Source organism: Gymnogyps californianus, chromosome 12, assembly GCF_018139145.2.
Source record: "Gymnogyps californianus isolate 813 chromosome 12, ASM1813914v2, whole genome shotgun sequence".
Classification (NCBI taxonomy): Eukaryota; Metazoa; Chordata; class Aves; order Accipitriformes; family Cathartidae; genus Gymnogyps; species Gymnogyps californianus.
The window spans coordinates 7,345,586-7,359,304 of NC_059482.1; the positions used below are offsets into that span (position 1 = coordinate 7,345,586).

Genomic DNA, 13,719 nt, shown 5'->3' on the forward strand with positions numbered 1-13,719 from the left:
CTCTGGTCCTATTTATCTGATCAGTCTCATTGAAAGCAAGGAAAACTTCTTCAAGCTTTTGAACAAAGCACATTTTTTGTACTGAATAGAGCTAGAATTTACCATGCCTGCTTTTCTAATGGACAACTCCACACAGTAGACGAATCATCAGTATCTCTGGAACTGCACTAATTTCCACCAGCTGCAGGTCTGACTCACAGTGCCTAAATGTGACTGAAACGTCTTTATATCCTGAGCTCTGCAATACATCTGTAGGAACCATATGACTGCCCACCACACAAAATTGTGAACCATCTGTCTGTCCTGCTTAATAAGCCTTAATGTTTAATAAGTAAGTGAAATATTTAATATTTACAGAAATCAAGCTGCAGGCTGTGCAGTTGCCAAGTGCAAAATAGCCAACAGAACGTACACAGCTGCATTTCTGCCTCTGTGGATGTAGCTGAGGAACTCCTGATGCCAGACACTTTCTGAAATTAACGTTTCTTAATGAGCAAGCTTCAAGAGCAGAAAGTTTTCCTATGCTTTTGTTCAGCAGAAGGACGCTTGTATCTTAAGCAGGGCCTCTGGACACAAATGTAGGTATTAATAAATAGGATCAATAGTTCAAGCAACTAAGAAACTTTTTTCCCCTCTTTTTGTTCCCATTCACCATCCTCCATCCCTCCCTGCTTGTCTCTCTGAATTCTAAATTCACTTCTTTTTCTTCATGTTACACTCACAACATAAACTGGTAAAAATGCTCACCTAAAACTTTTCAGCTTGGACATCTGTGAATAACCAGTTCAGATATAAAAGAGCTTCCTCACTGACAGTTAAGACCCAAGGATATATCTAAATGTGGCATATTAGCAATGTTAGATAGCAGCCCTCATCTGGGCTATCTGGGAAGAATCTAACTAACAACGCTACTCAATAAAGTTTTACTGGAACATTTATTTTGACTGATGCTCTTAAATTCAGAGCAATGTTTTATGTAGTACGTAAATGAGTGTGGTAATCAGTCATCTTTAGTCAAAGCTAGAGTAAATACCACAGCAAATTCTAATAATTAAAATCAGTGTTATAGTTTCAAATAACAGGAATATATTTGGAAGACAGTTCTCAGACCAAAGAGATTTTTTCCTTCTACTTGAGAGAAATATTTTTCCTAGCAGAGCACTAGGGCTTAAGAAAACCAATTATCAATTTGCATGGCTTCACTAAACAGCCATATAATGGACTAGTAAGACAGAGTGAACAAGGCAGGCTAGGGATATTTGAGATCTGCTATTCATTCAGTCTTGAAGAAAAGCATGAATCCAGGCTTATAGTGTATCTTCATGTTGCTCAGCCATTGACGTAAAGTCGGTCTGAATGAACCGGAAGAATATCGTTACTTCTAGCACATTAGAACAAATTCCAGGAGAATTATTTAGTAAATCCATCGCTCCAGATGTCATAATGTGAGCAAAACAGAAAGTTATATGCAGTCAATCATGTGATGCTGAGGAGATATACGAATATAGTCCTATTCTAAATAGCTATAAATCATGTTGTTTGGATAACCCTGTATCTAGCTGCCTCACAGAACACAACAGCCAGTCTAAGGTAGTTCTAACCAGTTGCTACCTGAGGGTTACCTGTGCTGGCCTGGCGGCTGAACCAGGCTTGCTCTGAAGCACCTGGGAGGTGGCACCCTCTCGTGGCGGTATGCTGGGATGCTGGCTGCTCGTCCCTTCTCTCCATCACTTCCTGGACATTGGGCACCTTTCTAATTCTTTGGTCTTTTCCCCTTACTGGAAGGAAGATCTGACCATAGCCCCTGCTAGAGCAACCCCTTGCTATTTCCCCTCACCAGATAGATTCTGTTTCTTAATCACGGAACTCTTGTGCTCTTACATCCAAATCATCTCATTTTTTCTGTCTTTTTTTGCAGCCTTCTAGAGCTCTGTCCAGGTTAACAGGCTCTCACAGATACAAAGGTCTCAATCAGATCAGCTGCCTTTTAGCCCTTTTCAGCCTGAAGATGGTAGAGAATGTGCTCCATCCACTGCACACACCTTTTTTCTTTTCCTCAAGTAAGGAACAATTTGATGCCAGGTGTATAACATCAACTTTCTTTCTGTTAACAGTATTCCCAGTTTTACAAGGATTGGTGGACCTTCATTTACATCTCTTACTAATTCATCAGTTACTGCATTTCTAATTTAACAGTTAATAGCTGAAATCCACAAATAATGCATTCTGTATGACTTCCATTTTTAGCAATGAAACCTGGCAATGAACTATAGCACTCCCATTTTATTGTTTGTTTCCCATAAATATCTGCGAATCAGTACCGTAGGTGATCTAAAAAGATGCTGCTCTTAGATTTAGAATTATGCCCTAATATTTTAAGAAAAACTAACAATATATTCTAAACAAACTTAGGCTTCTTTAAAAGTACTGTTTTATTAAGTAGAACTATTGATAGCACCTGTAATGCAAATGTTAAGAAATAAAATAATGAATTGGAAGATACAAGATAAAATATAATTGAGATAATATACATTATCAGTTAAAGTAGGTATGCAGTATAAACTAAAGCCTCAGAGTATGTACTTTGGCACAACTGTGCTAAGGTCAATGAAATTACTGTGATTTATGCCAACTACAGATCTGCAGCAATTAAATTATTAGAAAAATAAAATAGTTTCATTAATTTTCTCTAAAATAGAGAATAAAATAAACACTATTTAAATGTCTTGTTTGTCAACCCCTTTTCTACAAGTGTTTGTTTCTATATACAAATCCACCTGAATACAGATTTACATCGTTATATCCTTAATCCTTCAAACATATACAGACCTCTTTGCCTGGAGTTATTCGTATTCATTTCAACAACTGGATATCTGACTCTCACCGGGGCTCTGGAGGAGCATTATGATCTACCACAGAGCTCCAAGACAAATTTAGCTTTCCTCTGAAGAACAGTTCCTGTTTGTTGCCAGTAGTTCTGGATGTTACTATAGGCATAAAAGGGGATGCCAGCACTGCATTAAGAACAGCTATGCACATATTTTAAAGCAGCTGTGCTAGCAGTCAAGCACTGGAGCAGCTGCAGGATGAATTGTAGGGGTATATCTTTAATACAATATATGTCCAAATGTACTTTATAATAGAGTGGAGATCAAGACAGACATGGGTCAATAAATGGTCATGACTGGACAGTCTAAAGGATTAGAGAATTCAGGATGAGAAGAGGTAAATGTGCCCAAAATAATGAGTCTATTGCTAGCCAGTGAACAGTCTTCCCCCTGCAGCAGATTCTGACAAACAAGATGATTATTCTTCATTAGTGTTTCATTATTACTTGGATGTTTTCCTTCCTAGCACACGTACTTTTCATTTTGAAAAACAAACAAAATCTACCCTAAATCTGAAGTACTAAGTAACAGGCAACCATACAGTATAGTAAATTTAATTAACATCATAAAGCATAAAGAAATTTATGTTGAAACTCAGAATCCCATACACGAGGTGAGCATTCTGACTACAGAATTAGAGCTTCTGCAAGGAATCAGAAACAAGTGTGATTCCTTTTTCTGTCTTCCTTATTTCTTAGATTACGTTTTGGGAAGAGATAAGGTTAGAGAAACAGAGGGATTACCTAATGACCCTTTCTACTACAACTATTTTTTTTTTAACTGGAGATGGTTTAACATGTACTGTTGTGAAAACTGCATTGCTATGGCAACCTGCTGAAAAAAAAGAATCACTGTAGGTATATCACATACATATTGACATGTAAGCACTCACATGAGGTTTTTCTGGAAAGACAGAAACATCTCCAGATTTTCTATTTGATATATATGATTTAGACATAGGCTGAATATAAATAATCTCCTTTCTTGAATATTTACATTCTCATCTAACTATAACTGCCTTAACCCTGCATGAACTCTAGCTATGCAAGTGACATGCATTTTAACCGAGCAGCATACACTGAACTTCTTGAAATGAAATGAACATTTTATGTTTTTTCCCCACACAGAAGTGCTGTAAACTAGTACATATACTATATCATTTTAAAAATAATTTTCATTTTTATATGGTTATAATTGTTAAATACCAATTTACATATCAAATATATATAAATATTAAATGTTCACATAAACATTAAATACCAAAAGTCTGATTATTCAAGTACTCAAAAATATTAAAATGTTAAATGCTGAATCACTGCACAATAACTAAAAGAATGACTAACAACTCACATTAAACTGCATGCCACTTATTTTTAGTTAATTTTATATCAGTAATTTTCTTGTTCTGATACGAGCCTTTGCACTCATTTTACTGTCGTGCTAGCATTACTTATCCCATAGCTAGAAAATGTAATCTGGAATATATTTTTAATACCTTTTTTCAACTGAGCAATGGCCTTGGTGACCGTTTGTAAGAAAAAGTGCAAAGAGTAAATATATATGTATAAAACACCTTTTCAGATTGGAAGCTATATTAACATACCATACTTAAACCAAACAAGGCATAAATGCATTTGCAATCAATAATTCAAAGTAAAGGAGTCCTTTAAAATCACCACATTCAAAATAAAAGTAGGTACAAATCTATTTTAATAATATTCAGGTATAACACAGGACCAGTAAGAGAACACTGGGACACCCAGGTCTTGGTAAGTGCTTTGTTATATGACTTTAAAGACAGATCTGAAAAGGAACTGAGACACTGTAACACTGCAGTGTCAAACTGCAAAACACCTGGCCCATTAAAAAAAAACCAGGGCCTTTTTGAGACGCTTAAACTTTTGTATACAATAAAAGGGAGAGCTGATTGTCCTAGGCCGTGAACCAGTTTAAGGGCAGAATACAGCATTTTCCAACAGGAAATTCTCAGAACAGCACATTTGCTAGATCTTTTCCCTTTTCAGTTGGCACAGCTTCCCTGCAGCCCAAGGCCCAGGGAAAGATTCATCTCCCTGGAGGATTCACCTTTTCATGAGTTTGATCTCACACAAACAAGGTACAGTCACACTCTCCTTTAAAAACATGAGGTGCAGAGCAGCTGCAACTTCCCTTTAATACACTATTTAACTACACAGGGCACTTGTCCAGGAGGAGTGAGGGTTACACACTTTCAGTTCTCATACTTCAGAGGTAGTATCCTGAAAAATGCCTCTATCACCAGACTTTATGATACTCTGCTTGGGGCACTCTCCACTCCTTACCTCTTGAAGGTAGGAAAGAGACTACGAACACGGCATGGATTGGTTAGGAGGCCTGCCTAGGTTGGAGGGAGTCATGATCTAGCTTCTGCCTCAAGAACTGTGGAAGAATTTTATCCAAAGATTGCCCAAGGAAACAATTTCCCATTCGTAAATGTGGGACTTGCAGAATTGGAGTTTTAGTAACAAGCACTTAAATTTCCTTCTATTCTTTTTGTGCTCAAAGGAGTTTTTTGGGCACTCAAATCCCAGATGGATGTCTAAATAAAGAATGTCTTTTGAGTTAAGAAAGTAATTCCCAAATTTCAAAACTAATGTCAGTAAAATTATGTAGGATGCATAACGTGAAGCATGAAGCCCCAGTGGTTTTACTGCAAATCACTCAAGGATTTTTGGTTGGACCTCTGTAAGTTTTGTTTTTTCAACTAGTTCAAATGGTTGATTTCATTCAAAAATCAACAAGATTTGCATTTGCTAAAAGGGGTGACAGCTGTAACTGTTGTTGCTGTCCCTACAGTTGCACACAATAATGTTTAAAAAAAAAGAGAAATAAAAACAAACTAAGGTTTGAATTTGTACAATTTGTACAATCTGTACAATTTCTGTGCCAGATCTGGTTGAGAGATGAAGAAGAAAAAAGTCTGCTGGGAACAGAGGAGGATGGTAAGTCAGTAATTACGTCTCTTGGTACCTGTTTTGTTTACTAATCACAGGTCTAATTGCTTTGCTCTATTTTAATTAACAATGTTCTTATTTTAATTAGTTACTTTTCCTGCATACATTAGCATTGAGAGAAACCACTGAGGATATGAATAATATGATGAAGAGTTTAAAGTTGAGCTTTTAAAAATGTTTTAACAATTTCACAAGTGTTTAATAATGAAAAATAAAGCTGTTCTTCATAAATGTGGCTACTACTTCTCCAAGGATTTCATCCCAGCCAAAAAAAAAAAATCTTTTTTTCTTTTAACTTAAAAAGTCAACTGATATCAAATATAATTAACACACGTGCCAAAAGAGCTAATGTAGGACTATGAAAGGTTTGATAGTATTTGGATATGCTAAAATGTTCAAGCTGGCCAAATCTTTTGAAACGTCCCAATGCGACAGCCATTCTCTTAAGAACCAATCTCCACATTATTAGCAATTATCTTTGAAAATTAGGGAACTTTATCTTGTTCCCTAACAGAGGCTGGGAAAAGGCAAACAGTGCCCTATGAAAGAACTGGAGAACTCATACAAATTGTTCCAATTCCTGGGAAGATATCAGAACAAATAACCTCTACATAAGTACTTTAATTAACAAGGACATACGTAGCAACCGTTGTCTTTTTCCTATGAACTGTTTTTGACAAATGCGTTTACTTCCTTTGTGAGGCAGATAACAGGCTTGGCGTATAGGGAGAACTATAAATCCTCAAGTTTTGGATATAGCCCTGCCTAATCTTCCTGTGTGCAACATAAGAAGGGTTGGTCTATACGAAACTAATAGTAGTATGTTACACAGCTTGTTAGAAAACCACACACAGTAGTTAGTAGTTCATTGTCTAAGTGGCAGTTACCAATTGGGATTCTGTAGAGGCCTGTTCTGAGTGTGCTTACTCTAAGTTGTAAACAAAACGGAAAATATATTCATTAAACTTGAGGATAACAGCAAAATGGAAATGTCTGAAAAACACATTAGTAGACCATTACAATTTGTTTTGAAAAAATCAGGATGTAATTCAATAAGGACAAATGCGAAGTGCTACATTTGGTAGGAATAATCAACTGTTCAAATACAGAATGCAATAAATACAAATACAGGAACAATCAGCAGCGTTTTCAGAAAAGGATGAGGCAACTTTAGTGGAAGAAGTGGAATATGAGTCAATATGACCATGCTGCTTCACAAACAGCAATCACAATGGGATATATAAAAAGGAGCTGTGAAGTAATCCTGTCCCATCCAACCCAAATAAATGGTGAACTAGAATACTATGACCGGGTTTGATAATCACATATTTGATGGGAGGGGGGAAATGGGGCAGGAAGGTTCACTGAAGATTCTGGAAAGCAACAAAAATGACAAGAGATGTATAGAAAACGTGACTGACAAAAAAACCCTGAGGGAATCTGATCATTAAGTCTAAAGATGTCTTAGGAAGACACAGCGATGTAGTTGTCAGGAGCGCGGAAAGTAACTAAGGAAATGAGCTATTCACCATTCTGCTATGTACAGGACAAGAAGTAAGTGTTCCTTGCTACAATTAAAAACTTTGTTGTTTGGCTAAAACATAGCTAAAGGACTACAATGGATTGTCCAGGGAAGCTTAAAAACAAATTAGGTACTTACCAGAATATCATGTATCTGATTCCATCTTTGGGTGGCAAGAGACGAGGCTAATTCTTGAGGCCTTTTCCAACCCAGTATTCTGATTGCCCATCTTGTACTTTTTTAATGCCGCAGCATAGAGAACGTTTCAGGTAGAGACAAATAGTAAGTATTGCACAGTTGTAGCAGGGAGAGGAGGCAAATGGCAACTCAGTCCTTGCACGAAGATTTGAATTGCTTTTAGCCTTGATTGGGTTTGGTACACTTCTGTCAGGTGAGTGCAACTCCAGCATCTTTCTCTTCTTCAGTAAAAGGTCATGCTGCAGTTACCAACCAAACACAAGCTGGTATTTCAGTGCCTAAATGCTACTGTCCTAGCACAGCAGCTGAAGAATGTTATGGAGGCAATCATGAGAAGCTAAAAAAATGTATCAGAATTGGGTTTCCTACAAAGTCATAATTAGCTATCCAAGCCATACTTGGGAAATATTTATTGGTAAAAAAGATGCATTTTGCTCAAGTCCCAGCCAACTTCAAGTATACTATAAAAGCTGCTTACTGTAAAAATCTGACTTCTGCTCAATTACAGCACAGTTAATAGGAATTGCCAGCCACTTTATCACACTTGCATCCGTTAGTGAATAGAGGGAAGGAGCACAAAGTGCAAACACCCAGAAGAACAACCAAGTGTTTTTCTTCATCTTACTCAAGACTAGCACTAGGGCATGCGATTCTGAGAGACACTGAATGCTTTCAACTCACACTTGTTACTCAGAGAAGATCAGCTTTTAAGGACTGGTAACTTGTTTACTTGCAAACTGCATCTCAAATCCAGCCTAAGTTGATTGTGCTTTTAAAAACTTAACCATTTGGCAATAAGATCACGACCACTATGAATAAGCTTCTAGTTCACCAGCAATGAGGAAACAGGGACTCACAGCACAAAGAACACCATGTAGCTGACATTGCCAGGGTGACTGGTAAAGGTTCAACTATAGATAAGCATTTTAGTCCTCAAGAATACTCAACTCCACTTTTCTTTCCTTAAGATGACTCCCTCTAGGAGCTGAGTGATGCTAACAAGATGCTGAGGAGCAAAGTTCAGTACTGTTGTGTGTATACTAAGTTTTCCATAGCCTACAGAATTTCCTTGTGAGAAACGTTAAATTGAGCAAGAGTAATAAAACTCATTAAACCTCCCTCTTCCCTCCACAAGCCCAACCAAAACAAAACAAGATTGTGAAAGCACTTGCCAACTTTTATATTTTTATTGTGCATTTTGTAAGTGCTTAAAGATGCCACACAAGACTGTATGCATTACGTTGTCCATATGTAGTATGCCACACAGATAAGAGACAGACCCCCAAAAGTTTTCATATTCTAATTCAAACAGACAAAAATTGGATAACAGTATTATCTCATTATACAGAAGACAAACCACAGAAAGTGTCTTAGATCACACAAAACAAAGGCAGAAACTGAAACAGATCTTCCAAAACTGTATATTAAGTCCACCAAAAATACGATGTGCTTTTGGCAACTCTAAAACAGATTAAAAATTACATTAATCTAGTTAGGGCTTGTCAACTTAAAAATATTATTTAAAAATAAATTTTAGTAAGTTCCCAATTCAGAAGAAATTCAAGTGTGAAATTCAAACAAGTAATAGGTACAAAGGGAATAAACAAAAACCTTTTTCCTCCTTCAATATAAATTAATTGCCAGACCAGTTTGTCATAGATTACTCTTCTTTCTTTCATATAAGGATGCATATAAATTCATGAAGTTATTCTCAGAGGATGAAATTAAGTTGTCAAGATCATAATCAACTTCAAAGGTAGGTCTCTTTCCAAAAATTACAAGAGCAAGAAATACAGCAAAGTGTGCAGTAAGTCCCCATATCTTGAATGACATTTTACGTTCATGGTCATCATATGTAAAGCAATGCATCCAACTTAAGTAACCAGATGAGGTTTTATAAGGCAAGGTCTTGTAATTTAAGGGCTTGACAAAGTACTCCAATGGCACAAGAAAAACATCGCTCACTTCATCTGGATTAGGAGTGGCCTGGAATGTATCCTCTATAAATCCTACAACTGGTGTTACCAAGTGATTCATCTAAAAGGAAAAAAAAAACAACCAAACACCCAAACACTAAGTTTGTAGCAAGTAAAATAATGTTCTTTATTTTAAAAACATTTCAGATGTTACAAAATGAGTACCAGAAACCTATGAAATATTCTTAACTGTAATGCAATTTAGTCTCTCTAAAAGCAAAATATTTATATTTGATTTTAAATATATTTTAATCAATTTTAAATTTTCTTTTTATATTTGTTAAACATTATTTTACTAATATTCTGTTCATCCTTTATAATCATATAGCAGTTAAAAAGGTTTGTCAATCTGCTACAGAAATAAAACACATGCATGCTCTCTCACAAGTCTTCCTTATTTACTTTAGTGAGTTCTGATTTTAATTCAAATTTTCCAAATCACCTATGTTTTATGATATCTCTATATCTATTTTGCTAGGATATAGGAATTTTCCTAGGATATAGGAATATTTTCCTATAGATACAGAAATACAGTAAAAGTATATTTAGCTATAAAATATATACACTTTTTGGAACTGCTCATTTATGGACATTTTTATTTTAAATATAATCCCTTCTTCGATAGGGAGGCAAAAATCTACTGAAATAGTAGCTTGCATAAAGAGGACACCAAAATCTTTAAGATATGTTGCTAATTCTATTTATTTGTACCAACAAAGCATCACTGTTCAGCAGAAAGCAGTAACGGCAAAACTCAACGTTTGTGCTATTTGATGCAAGTCTGGAGAGTCTCCATCCAAATCAGAATCACTTGGAATGCAAGTACAGAGAAGACAAAGTAGAATCCGACAGGTAAAATTTTTGTGGTCCAAAACCACATGATCTTTTCTATTGACTGAGGCAATTTGCTAGAAAACACTGCCAAGAGTTATAAAAACTAAATTGATCCTTTTTACATCTAGCCTCTGAACTACGTGGCTTTAGTGTTACCTGTACAGAAATTATAATTTAAGAAGTTAAATAAAGCATTTTGCAATACAATTTTAAAACTAGTTCTTTTGTTTTTTAATGGGGGGAGGATATTGCTAACAGTAAGTGGCTAACAGATACAAAAACAAACAGCAGGCATATTAATAAAGAGAAACTGTTACCTGAACAACAAAAAGCCTTTTGAAACAGTAACCCCTCTGTACTATGGGAACACTGATCCTATGTAACACTGAATACTGTTACTGAAATTGGCAGCCTGTTAATTTACAAACAGTGACTTACACTCCCAACACCTCCAGAAGAGAAGTCTCCTTGCTAGAGTTCCATACAGAATCACAGTCCACATAACCGCCAGAGGTCCCTTTCCACCTGAATTAACCCTGCTTTCAGCAGGTTATTGAACGAGAAAACTTTTGAGGTTACATCAGGCTGCTGAGGGACTTGTCTGGATGAGTTCTGCATATCTCCAAGGATGGAGATTATACAACCTGTCAGGAAAATCTGTTCCAGTGTTTGGCTAACCTCACGGTAAAGAGTGTTTTCCTTGCATCTCATCAAAATTTCATTTGTTGCTGCTTGTGTCCATTGTCTCAAGAAGAGTCTGGTATCATCTTCTCTATAACCACCCAGCAGGTACTTGAAGAGAGCAACTAGATCCCCTGCTAGCTTTCTCTTCTTCAGGCTGAGCAAACCCACTTCTCTCAGCCTCTCCTCATAATCCATGTGCTCCAGCCCCCTTACTATCTTCATGGCTCTCCACTAAACTCTCGCCAGTTCAGCACTGTCTTTCTGGTACTCCAGTGTGTCCATAACTGGACATGGTACACCAAATGTGGTCTCACAAATACCAAATACAGAGCAAGAATCTCTTCTCTTCACTCTGCTGGCAACACAGGCTGCGCGATTTAAGAAGCGGTGGTTATTTACAGTTACAGGTTTGAAAAGGCATTATCAACCTTACAAAAGAAAATAACCCAAGCTTATTTTCTAATGATATGCTGACTTACTCAGTTTATTGCTTACTTTATCAATTCCAGGCACCAGCCTACAGATGACTTCCACCTTCTCTGGCTGGAGTCCCACTTCTTCTTTAGCTTCTCGGAGAGCAGTATCAATTTCATCTTTATCAACTGCTTCACTTTTACCTCCTGGAAAACACACTTCCCCTGGTGATCTTCTCAGCTAGAATTTAAAGGATACCGTTAAATATAAAGAGTTTTACATTTCTTCTTGGATCCACAGAGACACTTGTTCATACTGCAGAATCACTTTATGTTCGATTTATCTTTCCAGTCAAAGCAGCTGCAAATGGTGGGTAGGAGGTTTCTGCAGATCAGAAATGTGCCTTATCAAGAGCTACACAAGAAAAAGTTGGGCCTATACCTAACATCTATAAATCCTAACTATCAGAAATGCATGTATCACTTGTATGGTACTGTGTAATTCATACTATACATTCTGCTTTAATACTTCAAAATTTACATTTTCCATCATCTTGCTTGCATAAGAGACTGACAGATGAATCTAGACAGACAACTTGAATAGTGAGATTAAAATACTCACGGTAAGAGCAAGAATTTCTAAAATACACATTTAAATAACGTACCTTTAAGTCCATTATAGTAATAGGCTTGTGCACCAAAGATCAGTAAAAAGCCCATTTACAATCAGTTTATCAGCTAAGTAAGTGTAATTATTAAGGTCTTAAAATTTCTAAGACAGACCCCAAAAACCTTCCATTTTTCAGCAACAGAAAAACAGACAAGTAAATAATCTCTGAATACAGGCAGTTGATCGGGGTGGGGGGGGTGAAATGGAAAACAAGAGCTGTAAAAGAAAACAAAATGCTGGCAGAAGAGTTCTGGGGGACTTAGGTTGTTGCCTTTCCTTTCATATATGAAAGGGAAAGAAGAGTAATATTAAATGCAGATTGAAAAGTCACATTAATAAAAGCTGCACTGCATTATCAATTTTCTTATTTAAGTCATAGTAAACAATCAAAATTTCCTTTTCTGATCGGGAAATCATCTTTTACTGTCACAGGTTTCTGGGTATCCGGCATTTTTCTGGCACGACAATACCAGAATCGTCGGTGTATAAAAATATCTGCTTGTAACCCGAGACATGCTGCCCAGACTGAAGTCTGAAAGCTGGCTCTAGAACACGTGGCAAGGATGGGACCTGTGCAAACACCGGGGTGAGAACACACCGCGTATCTCCCTGTACGCGACCTGCCCGGTGCTCCGCTCCTCTCCCTCAGAGAGCTCGGCTCCGCGCAGGGCAGGGGCTGCGCTGGGGCGGGCCTCGGCCCCGGCTCACCTACCTGCATCGACCTGACCGTGAGCAGCAAGTGCAGCTCCCCCCCCTCACCGTCAGCGGCAGGAGGACAGAGGCTTTGGGCAGCGGCAAGCGGGAGAACTTGTCTCCAACATCGAACTCCCTCAAGCGGAGCCTGGCTTTTTCTTTTACACTCTTTCTAGAAGCAAACAGAAAGGAGCGCCGTAACCCGCCGAGGCTGTGCCCCGGCACCCCGCAGGCAACGAGGGAGGTGTTTTCCCACAGAGCGGAACCTGACGGGTGCCGGCGGCCGCCGAGCCTCGGCGCCGGACACACCGCTCGCCGCCCCTCCCTCCGCCCGGGCCTGCCGCTGCCGGCGACGCGGGCAGGGCTCGGCGGCGGCGGCTGTCCGCCCCCGGCCGACAGAGGGCGCTGTAGACACCGCCCTCCCCTCCCCTCCCGCAAGGCCCGGGAAGGTCTCTCCTCTCTGCTGCCTTCCTTCCGGGTTTTCCCCGCAGCTGGCGGGGAGAGCGGGGGCTGCCGACGCCGCTGCGGACGGGGCAGCACCCACGGGCGGCGGAGGAAGGGCCAGGGACGACCGCTACCTTTCCAGCTCAGCCTCCCGCTCCGCAGCTGCCATCTCTGGCACCCAAAGCGGACTTTCCCCTTCCCTGTCGCCGCCCGCCCCCCCCGTGACCGACGGCTAGTCCCTCCAATCAACACGCGAGATCGCCGGGCTCCGCCTTCTGATTAGCGGCGGGTAGGGCACGCGAGGAGGCCCTCACGGGACGGCTGCGCGCGGCGTTCCCGCTCCCGGACGACCGTCACGTGCCCCCGCGGCGGGCGCTGAGGAGAGGGTCGGACCGGGCGCCGCC

General features: G+C 39.0%; 1 protein-coding gene across 1 annotated transcript; it reads right to left on the bottom strand.

The window, feature by feature from the left end:
• Positions 1-8,775: 8,775 nt before the first annotated feature.
• NUDT7 (nudix hydrolase 7) lies at positions 8,776-13,484 on the bottom strand. The gene is given in 5 exon segments (XM_050904048.1): positions 8,776-9,638; positions 11,591-11,749; positions 12,891-12,931; positions 12,934-13,043; positions 13,450-13,484. Coding segments are annotated over 5 exon segments (729 nt in total). The 3' UTR covers positions 8,776-9,254.
• Between the last annotated feature and the right edge of the window lie 235 nt (positions 13,485-13,719).